The following is a 19,597-nucleotide window of genomic DNA, read 5'->3' on the forward strand; positions in this document are numbered from 1 at the left end:
TGATGTTTATGTCCATGCATATCAAAAGGAGCTATCAAAGGGTCCTGTCGGATGCTAACAGCCAGTGGCTCAATGATAACTGCAAACAAAAATGGAGAAAGGGGCAGCCTTGACGAGTCCCACGATGAATTGCAAAAGGGGAGGAAATATTCTGATTAGTGATAATAGAAGCAGATGGGTGTGAATAAATTATCTCAATCCATTTAATGAAAGATGGTCCAAATCCAAATTTCTTAAGTGCAAACATCATATATGGCCATTCCACTTGGTCAAACGCATGTTGCGCATCTAATGAAATGACTACAGCCTCTTCTGCATGTTTTGTGTATAAAGTATTGAAAGGATGTCGCAAATTAAACTGCATATATCTACCTGGCATAAAGCCAGTTTGATTTGGATGAATAATAGAACAAATGCATTGAAATCATCAAGAGATCCTTCATATGAAAAGGTATTCAGAAACCAAGACAGGGTCAGCAGGACTTGCGTCAACTTCTGACATGCTTGCAGAATCTTCTCCTGTTGCAGTCAAGGGTGTGGATGTTAGGGAGGAACACCGAGAAGTGGAGAGCCAGCAGGCCTCAGTCTTTGTCTCAGAACCCTCCAAGATCATCTTCCGACTCAGAATCCATTCCATGAAGTGGGATGAGATGTACTCACATTACCTCTTCCAAAAGGTAGAGGGGAGCACTTTGATCCACAGCTTTAAGGAAGAGGTCCGGTAGCACCCTTGCAAATGGCCATACTGAGGAGCTGCAAATGCTTCTATGCCATACTCCTTAGTTACTCCCATTGACTTCCATTGACTTGGCAATACAGGGGATTGATATCAAAATTCATGCACTTATTTACAAATCCTTCCATGGCTTCATCCCACCTAGCCCACTTAGCCTTTCCCAGCCAAGTATCCCAAATCTTGTCTTCCCCTGTTCCAGCTCTGGATTCTAATTCTCCAGATGTTCCCACACTCTGAGACTCCCACCTTGCATTGTTATCTCTGCACCTCCTTCCAAAAAATGTCAAACCACCTGTCCAATCTCCTGTTTAACAACTAACAATTTTTAATCGTCCAAAACACTGCTGCCTTGTTCTAACATGCACCAAGACCTTTCATCCATCTCTTCTGTCCTCACCAAACAACCTAAACTCCTAGTTAAACAACATTTCAATCTTAAGACTCTTGCTTTCAATCCCGTCTGTTTCTGCAACCTCTCCCACACCTACAAATCACCCCACCCCCAATCTCTGCACCTCCAATTCCAGCATCTTGTTCAACCATGACTTTAAGCACTCTGCTATTGATGACTGTGCCTTCAGCTGTCTGTGTCTCAAGCTCTGGAATCCCTTCCCAAAACCTTTCTGCCTCTCTCCCCACCTCTGTGATGCTCCTATGAAACTTCCCATCGACCAAACGCTGGTCACCTGTTCGAAAATCTCCTTTCACGGCCTGGTGTCAAATTGTGTTTGATGCTGCTGCTATGAGTGTCTCAGGACCTTTTGCTGTGTAGCTGTCAGTTCCAGTTCCGTCATAATTAACCTTTAGGCTCATCGGCCACTACAGCACAGAATCAGGTCCTTTGTCCTGTCCAGTCCGTACCAAACTATTATTCCACTTAGTCCCAGCTGCCTGCACCTGAACCTCGCCCTCTGTACCCCTCCTATCCATGTACTTATCCAAATTTCTCTCAAATGTTGAAATCAAACCCTTATCCACCACTTCCTCTGGCAGCTGATTCCACATTTGCACCACCCTCTGAGTGAAGGTTCACCCTTAAGTATTTCACCTTTCACCTTTAACCTATGACCTCTAGTTCTAGTCTCACCCTTCCACCATGAGAAAAGCCTGCTTGCATTTATCCTATCTACATCCCTCATAATCTTGGATACCTCTATAAAATCTCCCCTCATTCCCCTACACACCAGGGAATAAAGTCCAAACCTATTCAACCTTTCCCTATAGCTCAGTTCCCCAAGTCCTGGCAACGTACTTGTAAATTTTCTGTGTGCTCTTTCAATCTTACTGATATCTTTTCTTTAAGTAGGTAAACAGAACCGCACACAATACTCCAAATTCGACCTTACCTTTGTGAAAGATTGTTTCTTTACATTATAAACACCAGTTTTGTTTTTATCAAACGTATCTGAAAATGACTTCAGGCATATTACTATCTTTACCTGCTGGTTCTTAATTATTTTGGTCGGTTTCCTCTTTTGTGTTCCCAAGTCAGGTGGGTGTCACTTAAATGTTCCCTAGGCCATGGGAAAGGAGTTATGGGCAATTTATACTTCTGCATTGAATTAGTGCCATAGGTACGGCGTAACCACGTACCCTACGCTGTAGCCTGACGTGCATCTCCCCAAAAATGTAACCACGCGTTGCGGTGACGCAGACAGCAACAACTGATTGGTTGGCTTGGTAGCATCGCATTTCCTCCTGTGCATTTCTGGTTGCTTCTTGTCTCTCAGTGGCCGGACAAGCACAGAAAATTCACCCTCCTTCTGCCTCAATCCATTCAATGCTCGTACACACCATCTCCTCCTGCGTCTTCCCTCCTTTCTACGTTGCAGTAACTTCAATAAAAGTAACTCTTGTTCAACATTTATTAGCTCCAACTGCAACATGATGCGCTCAGTTTCAGTCGCCACTGCTTGAAGTACACGAAGAAACTCAACACAGTGGCATAGAAACCCCATCGCCAACTAGCATTTTGGCGGTGAATTGCAGAGCGACGCGGACACACCAGTGCAGAAGTATAAATGCTCACAAGGGCATAGACCACTTGCGTAGGCTACGGCATCGGCTACAGGTTAGAGCCGACGCAGAAGCATAAATCAGCCTTAACGGTGGGGCGGGTGGAGAAGGGACAAGTGGAGGCCAAGTCAGTCAGATGACGTCTTGCATCTGGCTTCGATCGGCTGTTTCTTTGTGGCAACTATTCACCTGTCTCTCTGCTGAGTGCACAGATTGTTCTTATTAGCACTTGTTGATGTGGAAATGTCTTTGGTACCATAGTATTATATGGGAGTTGAATTCCAAAACAGTCCAATTGGCTCAACTAATCTGTCTCAGTGTTTTGCCCCCCACCCCATACAAGAAAATAGTACTGATCATATTTACCCAATCAGCTCCTATCTGTCTTTAGACTTGTTTCCATCATGCACCTGTCCAGTCTTTCTGCTGCAACTGTGAACTATGAAAACAAATTCCATGGCTTCTCCAATATCTCCGGTCTTTTGTTTGAAGTTTCTTGCATTTACTGCTGTATCCATGGGCCTTTGCAGTGGATCCCATGACTACCACTGGTCCATCTTTGCAACATTTGAGAAAACACTGTCATTGCAGCATGCTGGGTTCCCTTTGTCCTTACCTACCAGCCCACGAGCCTCTGTGTCCAGCACTTCACTCTCCAAAACTTCTGCCATCTACAACGGGATCCTACCACTAAACACATCTTCTCCCTGCCCACCCCCCACTCTCGCTTTCTGCTTGTCCACTCATCGCTCCCCACTGATCTCCCTCCTCCACTTATCCCTGTGAACTGCCCCTAGACCACCTCCCTCACCACTATTCAGACCCTTAAACAGTCCTTCCGTGTGAGGCGATAGTTCACCAGCAGGTCTGCCTGGGTCACCTGCTGTAACTTGGTGCAGCCTCCTCTACATTGGTGAGATTCGGCGTAGATTGGGGTATCATATATTTGAGCACCTTCACTCTATCTGCCACAAAAGGCAGGGTCTCCCAGTGGCTGTCCATTTCAATTCAACTTCCTATTCCCATTTTGGAGTGTTGGTTGTCTCCTCTACTGCTTGAAGAGGCCACACTCAGATTGGTGGAGCAACATCTCATATTCGATCTGGGTAGCCTCCAGCCTAATGGCACAAACACCGAGTTCTCCAACTTCCAGTAATCTTTCCCCACTCCCTCCTTCTCTCTGTTTCCAGCCCTCATGCGGGCTCCCCTCTTACCCTTCTCTTCACTTCCTCTGGTTCCCCCCTCCTCCTTCCCTTTCTTCCATGGTCTCTATCAGATTACTTCTTGTCCAGCCCTTTACTTCTTCCACCTATCACCTCCCAGCCTCTCACACCCCCCGCCCCCTTCCCCCTCACCTGGTCTCGCCTATATCTTTCCAGCTTGTACTCCTTCCTCTCGCCGCACCACTTTATTCCAGCTTCTGTCCCCTTCCTTTCCAGTCTGTCCTGATGAGGGGTCTGTTTATTCCTGTCCAGAGATGGTGCTTGACCTGCCAAAGTCCTGTGTTAGTGTGACCTGTGCTGTTCCAACAAGAAAGATTCCAGTTTCAAGGTCACTCAAGTTAAGAGCAGTAGGGTAATCAGGTTGTTCTCACTGAATCCTGGTCTTCATTGGTGTGTTTTCTTGCAGGGAGTGCTGTTGGAGAGAAGTGGAAACACACTAAATAAGGAGAAGTATGTGACCTAGCATGGAGCAGTGTGCAGGGGAGCCGGCTGGATTCGAGCTGGGGACCTTTCGTCCCCAAGTCCGACTCTGATGCCACTACACCACCAGTCGGGTCACAGAAGGAGTATAGATGGGGAAATGCAAGCAGGCTTTTTCCACTGAGGTTGGGTGGGACTACAACTAGAGGTCGTGGGTTAAGCGTGAAAGGTGACAAGCTTAAAGGGGAACATGAGGGGAAACTCAGAGGGTCATGAGTGTGTGGAATGAGCTGCAAATGCAAGTGGTGCACGCAGACATCCCGCCCTGCAAAAACTCATTTCAGGGAGGTAGCACCATCAATTTGCGAGAGACTCCTGGAACTTTCCGGAGAGGTGGGATAGCTGCAATAGAGCAGCTCCTTAGCAGATAGCCGGCTAGTTTAAATAACGTTAGTTATGATAATGAATGAATGACACCTGTTAAACTCACCTCAACATGTCTTTTACAGTCTTAACCCACCATGGGCAATAGAAAAGTCACTGTTGCAAGCAGTGCAGCGAGCAACACTGTCATTATTTTTGACACCTGTTAGGCAGGGGTACACTTTAGTGTAGTCTGGGGTGAAGTACGTTTTATATTTTCTTTTTTCTTTTTTTGGAACACTCTGCCATCCATCCATCCTCTCTCCCTGCGCCCCCTCTCCCCCCTCCCTACCCCTCTGCCTCTCTCCTCCCTCCCCCATTTGTGTGTGTGTGTGTGTGTGTGAAAAAAATCCATTTCCAGGATATTGTACATAATTTGCAGCCATCAGGGAGCCGCTGTCAATGTGCGGGTGACTCCTGCAACTTCCGCGAGAGGCGGGATGTCTGTGCATGTGAGCTCAATTTCAACATTTAAGAGAAGTTGGGATGGGTACCTGGGTGGCAGTGGTGTGGAGGGCTATTAACCCAGTGCAGGTTGCTGGGAGTAGGCAGCTTAAATGGTTTTCTATGAAATAGATCAGCCTGGGGCCTGTTCCTGTGTTGTATGACCTATGGAAGGCTATCTTAAGTATGAAAAAACAGATCCAAGGGAAGCTGGAGACAGAATCGGATGCACCTTAGCTTTGGCAGAGTTTGCATGCTATTACTAAATACAAGGTGAAACCTAACATCATAAATGGCTGAATTAAGATGAATGCCTTTTATGTACACTTTGAAAGGCAGAATAAAATTATACATGTGTAATTCCGTGCAGCATCTTATATCTGTCTCAGAGGCCGACATCTGAACAGCTTTCCAGAGGGTGAACTCTTACAAAGCTTCAGGCCCAATGGTGCACCTGGCAAGGCACTGAAAACCTGTGCCACCCAACCAACCGGTTCAAAAGGGAATGTATCTCATTGGCACTGAAAACCTGTGCCACCCAACCAACCAGTTCTATAGGGAATGTATCTCATTGGTACTGAAAACCTGTGCCACCAAACCAACCAGTTCTACAGGGAATGTATCTCATTGGCACTGAAAACCTGTGCCACCCAACCAACCAGTTCTATAGGGAATGTATCTCATTGGCACTGCACTCACCCTCGCACCAGCTGGTCAACAACAATGCCTACGTCAGCCTACTGTTTATTGATTATAACTCAGTGGTCAACACCATCATTCCTTCATTACTGATCAACAAGCTTCAAAACCTGAGCTCCTGTACCTCCCTGTGCAACTAGACCATCGACTTCCTGATCGGGAGATCAAAAATAACATCTCCTCCTCCAAGACAATCATCAAAGACTTATTGTAACTTAGTTATTTTGTTTTCTGTATTGCAGCCACAAAAAACAAATTGCACAACATATGCCAGTGATAATAAATTTGATTCTGATTTTATAATGAAGGTCCACGAACAACGCATCATTATGCATTTTAAACACTATTTATTTTGAAACTTGTAGCAATTTACTGTCTTTGGGCTGTACTTTTGCAACTTTGCACTTTACAATTGCTGCAAAGCAGCTAATTTCCTGTCATATGAGACAGTATTAATAGACCTGGTTATGGTCTCACTGGAGACTTTGCTCCAGGAGGTCATCATGCCCTTAACAATAAGTACTGTAGAACTGGTGAGTAAGGCGAACAGATTGAAATTACAAATGAGGCTAGTATCTGGATCCAGACAGCACCAAGAAAACTCCAGTCCTTGTATCTATTCAAGAGACTGCAGAATGGATGAGCAAAATTACCATAGTACGATGGTAGAAAGAATACATTTTCCAAAATCCCACCTCTTTCTTCTTGAGGTTCCCCTCAACTGGAAGGAAGTAAACGTAACCCCACTACGTAACAAAGTTGGGAGAAGAAAATTGCAGAGAAAATACTTAAAGCCTATCATTGAGTGAGTGGCAAGAGCACATTTGAAAAAGTAGGACTGATCAGAATTGGCGTGTAACTTGTTCAAGTTTGCTGAGAATTGATGAGGAAGACAGCTATGCTGCTCATTAGACTTTCAGACCTTGAATAAAGTGCCACAGAAGAAATCATAAAGCACATGGGATTGAAGGAAATATTCTTGTGTGGGTTGAGGATCAGTTAACAAACAGAAAATAATGACTAGGAATAAATAGGTCACTTTGAGATTGGGAGGTTGTTGACTAGTGTTGCAGGAGTTGATGTTGAGCTCTAATATTCAGTCAATATCAATGATCTTGTTGAGAGGGTTTACAATAATATATAGTATCCATGTTTGCTAATGATACCAAGTTGGGGTCTGTATGGCTTGTAATGATGATGCAGAGAAGTTTTAAAGGGATGTACACACAAAATGCTGGAGGAACTCAGCAGATCTATGGGAATAAATAATCAGCCGATGTTTTGGGCCAAGACCCTTTATCAGAGCTGGAGAGGAAGGGAAAGATGCCAGAATATGGAGGGAGGGGTAAGGGAAGGAAGACAAGTTTGAAGGTGATAGGTGTAGACAGGCAGGTGGGGGAGGGGTGAGGGAGAGAGGAAGTAACAAGCTTAGAGATGACAGGTGGAAAAGGTAAAGGACTGGAGAGTGGACCATGGGAGACAGGGAAGGAGGAAGGGCACCAGAGGGAGGTGATAAACAGGGAGGAGAGGTAGTAAGAGGCCAGAGTGGGGAATGGAAGGGGCAAAATTTCCAGAAGTAATTCAAGTAAGAGAAATCAATGTTCATGCCATCAGCTTAAAGACTACTTAGTTGGAATACGAGGTGTTGCAGTGTGGGATAAGGGAACAATGAGGTTGGTGGCAGTGGATGGGAGATCTCCAGAGTCCATGAGGTTGCTGGTGGTGTCAGAGACAATATCCTGATGGTCCCAAGTGAGGTCCTTTTCAAGGGGTCAGTAAGAGGAGGTGTCCAGAGAATTGACACTTGGTCCCAAGATTCACAAAGCTGAATGGTTGGGTAGGCCCATTGTTTCTGCCTGCTCTCACATCCACATACCACAACTCCATTTTATCCCTCTTGTTTCAGTTGCATCCCGCCTACATCTGCAAGTCACCTTCCAGCTTCTTACATCATTCCCCCCTCCCCCATCCACTTGGCTTCACCTATCACCTTCAAGCTCGGTCTCCTTCTCCTCTCCCTACACTTTTATTCTGGCATCTTCCCCCTTCCTTACCAGTCCTGATGGAATGTCCCAGCCTGAAGCATCAACAGTTTATTCATTGTTGTAGCGTGGACGAAATCACCAGAGAGACAGAGTCACTGGTAGGTACAAAGCAGCCTCTTTTTTCGACACAAGCTACAGCAGGCATCTTAAGGACGGAGACACCTTCCGCAGAAAGGTCTGCTAGCCCAATGCGGGCTCAATATTTATATGCTAAACACAAAGGCAATCGCTACTTAAAAAGTTAAAGACAATGCTTCCTTTTGAGGCTACATGCAAAATATCACACCATCCTTTCCTTCCAACGCCAAAATGTCGACAGCCTTTAGGAATGCAAATTAAGTCTACGATACATTTATTTGGCATTTCCCATGCTAACATAGAAGACAATTAATATTTATAATGCATAGATAATACTGTCTTCAAAACTACAGCATCAGGTCAAACTACGGCGCCAGAAGCACAGGAAGTGCATTGTCAAGTAGAAGTCTGGTGGCCAAAGTCACTTAAATGTAAACAAATCATTACCCTCAAAAAATTCACTTTAACATTCATTTCCATAGATGATGCCTGACCTGCTGAGTTCCTCCAGCGTTTTGTGTGAGTTGTCCTGGATTTCCAGCATCTGCAGTATCTTTTGTGTTTCAAATGGATTCATGCAGGTTATGTGAATCTGCAAGGTCACAGCTGATAGAGTGTAATGTGGAAAAGTGCAAGAGGAAATTTGGTAGAGAAAATAGAAAAGTAGAGTAGTTAAATGATGAGAGACTGTAAGGAGTTGGTGCTCAGAGTGACCTGGGTACCAGTGTACGTGAATCACTGATGCCAAAATACAGCAAACAATTAGAAAGACAAATGGTTTGCTCGTCTTTATTGAAAGAAGAAGGAGTACAAGAATAATAACATTCAAGTGCAATTATATAAATATCTGGTAAGATTGTGCCTGGAATATTGTAAAGAGATCTGGTCTCTCGAGCTAATAAAGGATATGAAAACAAACGAGACTGTAGATTCTGGGATCTGCCAGCAAAAACTAAACTCTGAAAGAACTTAGCTCATCAATTAGTATCTGCAGAGGAAGAATACAAGTTGATATTCCAGGCTGAGACCTTGCACCAGGGGTGGACTGGGTGTGAATAAATGATATACTGTACAGTGGATTCTGGTTAGTTATTCTATCGGTTAATCCAGACAGCCACTTATTTGGGACAACTCTAAATCAACATAAACTAATCAAAAAAATAGCCAGAATTTCCTCACTTATTTGGGACACAATGCCTCTGAACTGGGACGGGAGAGTATTGCCAAACAGTTTCTAACTAGCGTCAGTTGTGTGCACTTGTGTGCCATTAAATACTCCACCGTGCTTAGAGTGAACAGTTTTTAAATATCATCAGCTTGTGTTCAAAAAAGCAGTGGATCATGTCAGGGATAGGTAGCGAGAAATAAGCAGTAAGACAATTCAGAACTGTTTTTCTCACTGCAGTTTCAAGCAGTCAGGCTTGGAGATGCAAGAAATGGCTGGGAATGAAAATGAAACAATTTCACTGCTTCAACAAATTAGAAACCACGAAGGAAGTTAAGATATTGATAATCATCTTGAATGCTACAATGAAAATGAGGATTTGGAGAATGCAACAGTTTCTAACTAGCATCAGTTGTGTGCTTGTGTCTGGCCATGTGACACTACAGCATGCTTAGAGCAAATAGTTTTTAAATAGCATCAATTGCGTATGCTTGTGCTATGGTATTCATTTGAGCCTACTGATGCCAAATGACAAAGCAACAATTTTTGACACGACTTCAACACTGATTTTGTTCATTTACAGTCAATCAAAAAGAACAGAGCAGCGTACACTGTATGAACTCTGCTGTCGAGAACTATTAGGTGTTATCATAGTACTACAGTTATATTGGTAATATTCTAATTTGTTCTGTATTTATTTAAATACATAATTTGTTGCTCAGTTGAACATAGTTTGCCCTTTCAAAACTATTTTCATGAAAATTTGGCTAATTGTGGCAGCCACTTAATTGGGCCAAAATGTACTGATCCTGATGTGTCCCCATTAACTGGAATCCACCATTCTGATAAATGGATGCAGGGTTAGTAAGGTAGAAGATCAGCCATGATTGCACTGATTGGTAGGGCATACATGAAGAGGCAAAGTGACCTACTTCTGCTTCGATGTTTTTAATGATCTCAAAAGCACGGTCAAGATCAATGAGCCTACCTTCAAAAGTCATATTCCATTAACTGCACCAACAGCCTAATTGACTATTAAATCACCAGTTTTGCATCAGACTATAAATCAGGCCTCATATGTAACATTAGAGTACATCACCTGTTCTATCCATGCACCAACAATTGACCCCCAAATCCAAATCTCACAGGTTACACAAACTGCTCGTTTCAACCAAGATAACCATGTCAACCAGGTGACACTTACCGACAAATTGTATTGCCCCTTGCAGAACAGGATGGTGCAGGGTCAGAAGCACTGGGTGCTTACTAAATGGGATAGGTGGACCACCACAGAATGAAAGTATCATGACTGCATTTAGTATGCTGGGCACTGACCTACATGATTCACTGCCAATGGTCACGTCAACTGGAACTTGAGGAAATGATATGACCTTCTAAAATATACCAGTGTTGCCTGCAAATTATGTGCATGCAGTAATTGTGCCCTGTACCCTAGTTCAGCTTGCAACTCCAGTGAAATTCCTGCACATTCTCAGTAAATTTGAAAAGTCTTAATATCTCTTCCACAGCAGAGGACAACTAACTGTGAGTTATTAAAAACAGCTCCAATCTGAGAGAAGCCAAACGCTAAAGATTTGTCAGCACATTAAAAGGCAATGCTGTTCTTTCCCTGTTGTTGTAATTGTAGCTGGTGATTTATTTCAGTGAGGACTTTGTGTAAGGCAACCTGCACCTCAACTTGGTATCTTACTGAAGTTCAGAGAAGAGAATGTTCCATAAAGATTCTGGGCGTAAACAAACTTCTGCAATGAGCCTTTCTCCACTTCCCCTCATGTCAGGATGAGTGGCTGTCCCAGCTCTGCTTGGTCCCTGTTATTAGTCACAGTATTGTACAACATAGGGACCTTGTACATTTGACCCATTGTGTCCGTTCTGTCAAAGAGCTCATTTACACTAATCTGATTTCCTGTTATAATAATCAATTAACCTAGTAACTCACACATCTTTTGAGTGTGCCTCAGTAGCAGCACAGCAAGTTCCTAATGGGAATGGATGCATCTGGTGGGATCTCAGAATGAATGTGTAGCCTCCACAGACAACACTAGAGATCAGGAAGGAAGCTAATGTTTGTACCAGACCTCCAAGGTAATCAGTTTCTCTCTGTTTGATCCTGTACCATTCCCTCCTACCATAACACACATCAAAGTTGCTGGTGAACGCAGCAGGACAGGCAGCATCTCTAGGAAGAGGTACAGTCGACGTTTCGGGCCAAGACCCTTCATCAGGACGAACTGAAAGGAGAGCTAGTAAGAAATTTGAAAGTGGGTTGGGGAGTGGGAGTGGGAGGGGGAGATCCAAAATGATCGGAGTAGACAGGAGGGGTTGGGATAGAGCCAAGAGCTGGACAGTTGATTGGCAAAAAGGATATGAGAAGATCAACTGTCCAGCTCTTGGCTCCATCCCTCCCCCTCCTGCCTTCTCCTATCATTTTGGATCTCCCCCTCCCCCTCTCAAATCTCTTACTAGCTCTTCTATCAGTTCATCCTGACGAAGGGCCTCGGCCCGATATGTCAACTGTACCTCTTCCTAGAGATGCTGCCTAGCCTGCTGCGTTCACCAGCAACTTTGATGTGTGTTGCTTGAATTTCCAGCATCTGCAGAATTCCTCGTGTTTGCTCTACTACCATAATACCATTCTCCTCCCTTCCAACCACCATTCCAGCCTTCGCCACAACTTGTCTACTTTGACTCTCCTTCATTATCTTTAAAATTCTTTAAGAAAACCTAAGACAAAATATTAATTTGCATACAAGAAATATTTTGCTGCTAATCATTTCCCCACCATGCTGTATATAAATAGCGCACATCCCGCACACTGATTCGGTTTGAGCGTTGAACCAAGCTTGAATGAGTAAGACATGCCCACTTCGCTTGTTTGACTGAAAGTGAGAAGATGGAGCGGGGCCTCATGTAGTTTCAGGTATCTGCAACAGGTAGACAGATACTATTTCAGAACAGACATTGCCAACCTCGGGAAGGCGCCGAACAGCAAGGACAAACGCTACATTCGTAGTCTAACCACGGCAACAACATTTTCCTGAGTTACCGCCTTTAAAAGCCCTTGCAACGATCAATGCACACCGAAACCAGGACTGACCCTGTACCTCAAGATGAAAGGGGGCGAACTACTTTTCTTATCCTTACTATGTAATATTATTGCTATTAAATTGATATATTCGACACGTCTCAATAGCATTTTCGAGATTAATCACGGAACATTAAAGCGTGGACACGAGCGCATTTCCAAATATATTACCAGTGTTTGAGGGTCTTGGATTCGGTTCCCGGCCAATGTAATGACGTCAGATCATCAGAACTCAGGCGTCAGCGCAGCGTTAGGGCGAGTCTGCGAGATGTTAATGTAGTGGACGCAATATATTAGCGTAAAAATGGGATGCAATGGTGTGGGAAGCGGTGGAGTCCAATGACATAGTAGTGGTTACGAATAGGAAGGATGACAAGTTGGGGTGCCGATGGTTAATGACCCTACCAAATTGGGCAGAAATACGAATGCGATGTGAAACAGGGTCAAAGACGCTTGGAGAGGGGAGGTGAGCAGGATGAAAGGATTCCCTTATATTTGCCACATTATCTTTCCTCTAGTTTGTCAGTGACCTCTCTCTGCATTATCTCGTACTGATCGGTAAGCTCTTGGTTCTTCTCCAGCAAGGCTTTGCCGAGCTTAGCCGCCAGGATGAGATCGTTATCCTTTTGCCGAAGCTGAGAGAGCAGGTCCTCGATACCGGGGCTACCGGCTGCTACTTCCTCGCTGTAATTCTCCTGGCGGCTGGTCGCCAGCACAGGGAAGCGTTCGTCAAACAGCAGGTTGGCACTGCCGTCGCCCTCAAGCCCTGGAGGTGTTGGGAGTGGAGAAATGGGCGGCAGTCTCGGCTGATTGCTGGCCTGATGGTGCTTGGCATCCTCAACGCCAAACGAGTGGTGGGGCTCGTCACCCTGCTGAACCTCCTGCAGCCATAAAGCCACCATAGTTCCACCTGCACTGGGCAGATTATAATGGGCTCCGATCCCGGCTCAGCTCACAGATTGCACCGAATCCCATGGACCTTTCTCCCGTGTCCTGGCCGGGGATCAGGATGGCGTGACCCAGTTCCCCTGCTCGCAGCACTCGGTGTCTCGTGTGGTGATATCACGTGTCAGAACGTGATTGAACAGTGTTCGGAGAAATCATCGAGAAACTTCTATGGTAAACGTGGTTGCAATTGCTGTAGTAAATAGAAGTTCGAGTTCTATTCTTCCAGAATATGTTTTGTTATTGTTAAACCACGATGCGTATAAAGAACACAACATGGTGTCAGAAGTCGGTCTGGAAGAATAATACGTTCGCTAGTACGGGAGAGTCGAAGATGATCCAAAAGAAAACCGCACGAACTGTTTTCGAGGTTTGCTAACAGCTTTAAAAATGGAACATCTACAATCCCCACCGACACTTCAGCTGACTAGGAATGCAGCTGAAAACTGGAGGAAATATAAGCAACATTTTGAAATCTATTTATCGGCGATCAGAGCCGATAGAAAACCAGAAAACATGAAAGCGGCGATTCTACTCCACGTAATAGGTGACGACGCAATTGAAATATAATCATTCTATTTCTGAAGATGAAATTAATTTCAATTTAAAGTTGATAATGGACAAATTGGAAGCATTTTGTATACCGAAGCGTAATGTGACGTATGAGGTGTTCAAGATTTTCACGTGTAAGCAGAAAATAGATCGATATGTTACGAAGTTGAAACGCCGAAGTAAATCATGTGCGTTTGCAGAACTGGAAGACTCTCTCATTGGAGACAGAATTGTTTGTGGCATTCGGGATAATGGTCTGAGAGAAAGGCTGTTAAGAGAGCAAGACCTGGATTTGGAAAAAGCTTTGATATTTTGCAAAGCTTCGGAAACCGTAACGACACAGGCTGAACACCTTTTCATTGAAAGCTGCAGCGTAGATACTGTAAAAAAGCGCGAACATATTAGAAGAAATATTAAAAAGGCAACGAAACTGACAGAGAGCAAGACGTCTTGTGATTGCTGCGGACAGCAGCACCAGGCAAAAAGGTGTTCAGCGTACGGAAAAATATGCATGCAATAAGAGTAATCATACTACTTTTCACACTGTTGCAGAAATAGGAATAAAATGAAACAAGTAAATGCAGTGATTGAAGATGAACGTGAGGAATGTTATATTGTCACGGTCCGGATTGTTTATTCCCTAGTTTCCTCTAATTTCCTTTAATTGTGCCATGGTTCTGACCGTTAATTTCCCAATTACTTCTAATTTTCTTTCATGATGACACACCTGGTTTCCATCAGGACCTGCAGTATAAGAACCCCCCGGCGTTACAAAACCGAGTTACCAGATCGTGGTCTTTTTCCTGTGTGATAACTAACGTTTCCCGACCGCTTAGAACTGTTTGTTCTAAGTTAGCTGCAATTTCAAGGTTTATCTATGAAACTCCGTCTCTCTGAGTCAAGGCTCCATATCAGGGCTCCGTGTCAAGATCCCTGCTGTTTGCTGTTCGGCGTTTACGCCCGTGTAAGCATCCTACCTTAATCTCCGTGCCTGTGTCCTGCACTTGGGTTCGCCGTAGTCGCTCCTTGCAACAGAACCATCTGGCCACTATGGACCCAGCGGACACGAATACCCTGCAACAAGCCCTCGCCAGCCAGGGCTCCCAACTGGATCTGCACGATCAACTTCTCTGGGATGTCATGGAGAACCTCCGTTCCCTGTCTGCTGACGTAAAGAAGATCAGTGACCAGGTGGACCGAGTATCCGTTCATCTTACCCGATCCACTCCTGGAACTCTGTCAGCCCAGCCCAGACAGCTGGAAGTGGCAACCCCCTACGTGTCGGTAACACCACCGCCAAGAGAGCCACACATACCTGAACCAGAACACTATGCTGCGGATTTGGGGAAGTGCCGGGCCGTCCTTCTGCAATGCTCCTTGGTGTTCGAACAGCAGTCATCCAAGTACTCCACAGACAAGTCAAAGATGGGTTATATGGGTTGTAGCGGGGAAGTGCCTTAGTGTGGGCTACAGCTATCTGGGATAATCAACCGGCTAACTGCTCTTCATTCCCCACCTTTATCACAGAAATGAGAAGGAGCTTTCACCACCCTGTCCGTGGTAAAGATGCCGCTAAGCGACTACTCACTCTCCGTCAGCGCTCACACAGTGTTGCCGCCTATTCCGTGGATTTCCGGATGTTAGTGGCTGACTCGGGGTGGAATGATGAGGCACTCCAAGGGGTATTTTAGAAAGGCCTCAGCGACATGGTGAAAGACGAGTTGGCGGCAAGGGATGACACCAACAGCCTGGATTGTTTGATCTCCCTAGCCACCCGGTTGGACAATTGTCTTCGAGAACGCCATAGGGAGAGAACTGGTCGTCCACTCCCTTTAGCAACTCCACGACACTCTTTACCGTCTCCCACCAGCCCTAGCCTCTCTTCCCCTCCCTCTCCTGGAATAGCTCCCAGTCCAGCCGTTTCCACCACCCAGGAGAGGAACCCATGCAGCTGGGACGGAACCGCCTTTCTCTCACAGAGCGACTCCGGAAATTGAGAGCGGGGAAATGTCTCTATTGCGGCCAGTCCCGCCACTTCCGTGCTACCTGTTCCCTTCGGCCAAAAGGGAGGGTTGACCAGTAGAAAGGGGGACCCTCGTGAGTCAGACAACATTCCCTTCTGTCCCCCGAACCCGGGTGCAGATCCAACCTCCTATCGTTTTTGTGTACCCCTGGTTAAGCGGGGGGCGGGCGGGGCATCCCAGATAATCGGAAGGAAACACGGCCTCCTGGAGAAGGTAGAATCCCGGTGGCTGTTGCTGTAAGAGAGTTACGCTAACCGCTATGCTACTGTGCTTCGAAAAGAACAGAGGAATATCCATTTAAAACAGGAAAGACGAGAAATTCCTTTAACCTGGAGGCAGCGAATCTGCGGTATTCGTTGCTACAGATGGGAGGAGGAGGATTTTAATTGAAAGTCGATGACCAGGGTTTTCCTGATAGACGGTAATGGCTGTCTCGAACGAGAATGCAGAGACTATGGTGGATGAAGAAACGAAGTAGAACATTTGGAAAGCTCATGGGCAGGTTACAGGAAAGACATGCAGGAATGTGAGTCTTGTGCAGAAGAAATGCAGGCTATCTGGACAGATTGTCATCACTTTCTGACGAGGTGGGTGAAAAGCCCCGCTTTCGTGATTATATATAACGAGATTTCCACGAGACCCCTCTCTCGTTCTTTTGCGAATATGAATCGAATCGAATCGAATCAATCCCTTGACGGACATCAGTCTTGTCAGCCCAGGAATAAACCTGGCGAACCTTTGCTATAATCCCGATTTTGAACACTTTTCTCAGACAGGGAGACCTGCAGTAAACACTGTAATCATGGTGTACTTATGAAAACCTCTATCCCTACTTCTGGACTCAAATTTTCTCGTCATTTGGACTTAGCATTTTCATCCTTATTCGCCTTCTAGTTCTGTATATCCGTTGTCACTGACTAGAGTCATAGTGCTATACAGCAGAGATACGGGCCTTTTGGCCAAACCGGACCATACCAACCAAGATACCTATTTACCTTTGCAAATTTGTCCACATTTGGCCGATATCATTCTTAACCCAGTGCGCAAGGATACCAAAGGCTGTTTGCATTTTCATTACATAATCTTTCGCTGTTTATTTAACAACCTGCCTTTAAATTATTGCTACTAAAAGTGATAACACTGCATCTTTCGTGTAGTTCCCTGGCAATGAAATTGTACAAAGATACCCTCCCGTGTAATATATCCCGCACATAGCCCACATCCAAGCTTCATAAAGAAGTGTTTTGGATTTGGCTAAAATTAGGAGCTATTTTTTCCAACTTAGGAATGGTGTGCCAGCCATTCGGTGCTATTTTCGAGGGAGAACAGGAATGCAGATCCTTGTTCGAGGGAGAACAAGAACTCAGCCTTGGTCGAGGGAGAACAGGAACGCAGAGCTCAAGGTAGTGGGAAACGGCTGGATCTACCCAGCGGAGGCGAGAGCACGAAGAGATGGTTCCCAACACAAGGCAGCGGCAAACAGCTGGATCTACCCAGCGGAGGCAAGAGCACGAAGAGATGGTTCCCAACACAAGGTAGCGGCAAACAGCCAGACCTACCTAGCGAAGGCTTGGACACAAAGAGACAGTTCCAAACAAAGAAAGATAGTTCTTTATCTAGTCACAGCAAGGCCCCAGTCTTGCCCTGGCGGTTGAACATGACGGTGTTGCAGGCGAAGGTAGCAGGCGAGGCTACAGAAGGATGGGGAAGGAACAGTCAAGCAACTGAAGCTGAACCCAGGAGCTGTTTATGTAGCCAACCAAAAATGGGAATCATGTGCCTGGATTGAGGCACACAACAGGACAAGGGAAAACTGGAAAACCTGGAATAAGGAACCATGGACCGGACTGTGAACTGGAATGCGACCTTCATGGACCGGACCATGACATGTATACAATATACGTACATCATGAAAATTTTTTTCTTCACAAGCATGCACGAAAACAGAGCATTGTCCCAAAGAGTGAATGATATTTAAATGTTAGAACTTCAAAGTCCCCGAACTTCCCCCACCCACGCATAAGCAGCAGCAAAGCAACGCAATCGCTAGCATAAAAAAAGCATCTGCTCCCTTCACGGAGCAGTCAAACGTGCAGCAAAGCAGTAATAAAGACACAGAATTTCAGTACCCCCGAAGACTTCTCCTTCGCCCTGTAATTCGCGAAGTCACAGGCTCTCTGTCTCTCCCTAATAAGGGAATAGCAGGTGTCCCAATTTCACTGAGAGAGGGGAAACATAACAAAATGACTCACAGATTTATGGTGTTAAAGGTGTTTTGCGTCATTTTTTCCCCGAGTTCTGTGTCCAAGGAAGTCTGGTCTCTGGTCACATAGACAGCAGCCAGCTCTCTGCTTTCGATCTTCCACAGCACATTAGGCGGTGACACCGACCTCACATCTGCCTGCCTCCAGAGCTATGAAATTCCGGCACCCTGAAGGCACGCTATTCTTCCAGGCTGTGTCCTTGGCGTATTGAAAAGCGGACAGTCATGAAGCCCTGAGATTTGTGATTTTTGTGTCCTCTTTGTGGTTTTTATATATGACTTCGATGAAGAAGTAGAAAGGTGGGTTGGTAGGTTTGCTGATGACACGAAGGTTGGGGGTGTTGTCGATAGTCAGGAGGATTGGCAATGGTTACAACGGGACATCGATAGGATGCAGAACTGGGCTGTGAAGTGGCAGATGGACTTCAACCCAGATGTGTGAAGTGGTTCATTTTCGTAGGCCAAAATTGAAGACAGAATATAATAGTAATGGTAAGACTCTTGGCAATGTTGATTATTAAATAATCTTCCAGAAATAGTAGGGGACAGAGGGACCAGTAAGATGGAGGAACTGAGTGAAATACCTGTTAGTAGGGAAGTGGTGTTAGGTAAATTGAAAGGATTAAAGGCAGATAAATCCCCAGGGCCAGATGGTCTGCATCCCAGAGTGCTTAAGGAAGTAGGCCAAGAAATAGTGGATGCATTAGTGATAATTTTTCAAAACTCATTAGATTCTGGACTGGTTCCTGAGGATTGAAGGGTGGCTAATGTAACCCCACTTTTTAAAAAAGGAGGGAGAGAGAAACCGGGGAATTATAGACTGGTTAGCCTAACATCGGTGGTGGGGAAACTGCTGGAATCAGTTATCAAAGATGTGATAACAGCACATTTGGAAAGCGGTGAAATCATCGGACAAAGTCAGCATGGATTTGTGAAAGGAAAATCATGTCTGACGAATCTCATAGAATTTTTTGAGGACGTAACTAGTAGAGTGGATAGGGGAGAACCAGTGGATGTGGTATATTTGTATTTTCAAAAGGCTTTTGACAAGGTCCCACACAGGAGATTAGCGTGCAAACTTAAAGCACACGGTATTGGGGGTAAGGTATTGATGTGGATAGAGAATTAGTTAGCAGACAGGAAGCAAAGAGTGGGAATAAACGGGACCTTTTCAGAATGGCAGGCAGTGACTAGTGGGGTACTGCAAGGCTCAGTGCTGGGACCCCAGTTGTTTACAACATATATTAATGACTTGGATGAGGGAATTAAATGCAGCATCTCCAAGTTTGCGGATGACACGAAGCTGAGCGGCAGTGTTAGCTGTGAGGAGGATGCTAAGGGGATGCAGGGTGACTTGGATAGGTTGGGTGAGTGGGCAAATTCATGACAGATGCAATTTAATGTGGATAAATGTGAAGTTATCCACTTTGGTGGCAAAAATAGGAAAACAGATTATTA

At 45.1% G+C, this 19,597-nt stretch overlaps 1 protein-coding gene across 1 annotated transcript in view; it reads left to right on the plus strand.

Moving 5' to 3' along the window:
* Positions 1–15,418: 15,418 nt before the first annotated feature.
* LOC140203598 (serine/threonine-protein phosphatase 2A 65 kDa regulatory subunit A beta isoform-like) overlaps positions 15,419–19,597 on the plus strand; it is an 88,254-nt gene continuing 84,075 nt past the window's right edge. Inside the window, exons 1-3 of the mRNA XM_072269646.1 lie at positions 15,419–15,491; positions 15,995–16,112; positions 17,197–17,411. Of these exons, the coding sequence (XP_072125747.1) occupies positions 15,419–15,491; positions 15,995–16,112; positions 17,197–17,411 (406 nt within the window). The remainder of the gene's footprint in view (positions 15,492–15,994; positions 16,113–17,196; positions 17,412–19,597) is intronic.

This window comes from Mobula birostris, chromosome 10, assembly GCF_030028105.1.
Source record: "Mobula birostris isolate sMobBir1 chromosome 10, sMobBir1.hap1, whole genome shotgun sequence".
NCBI classification, from domain to species: domain Eukaryota; kingdom Metazoa; phylum Chordata; class Chondrichthyes; order Myliobatiformes; family Myliobatidae; genus Mobula; species Mobula birostris.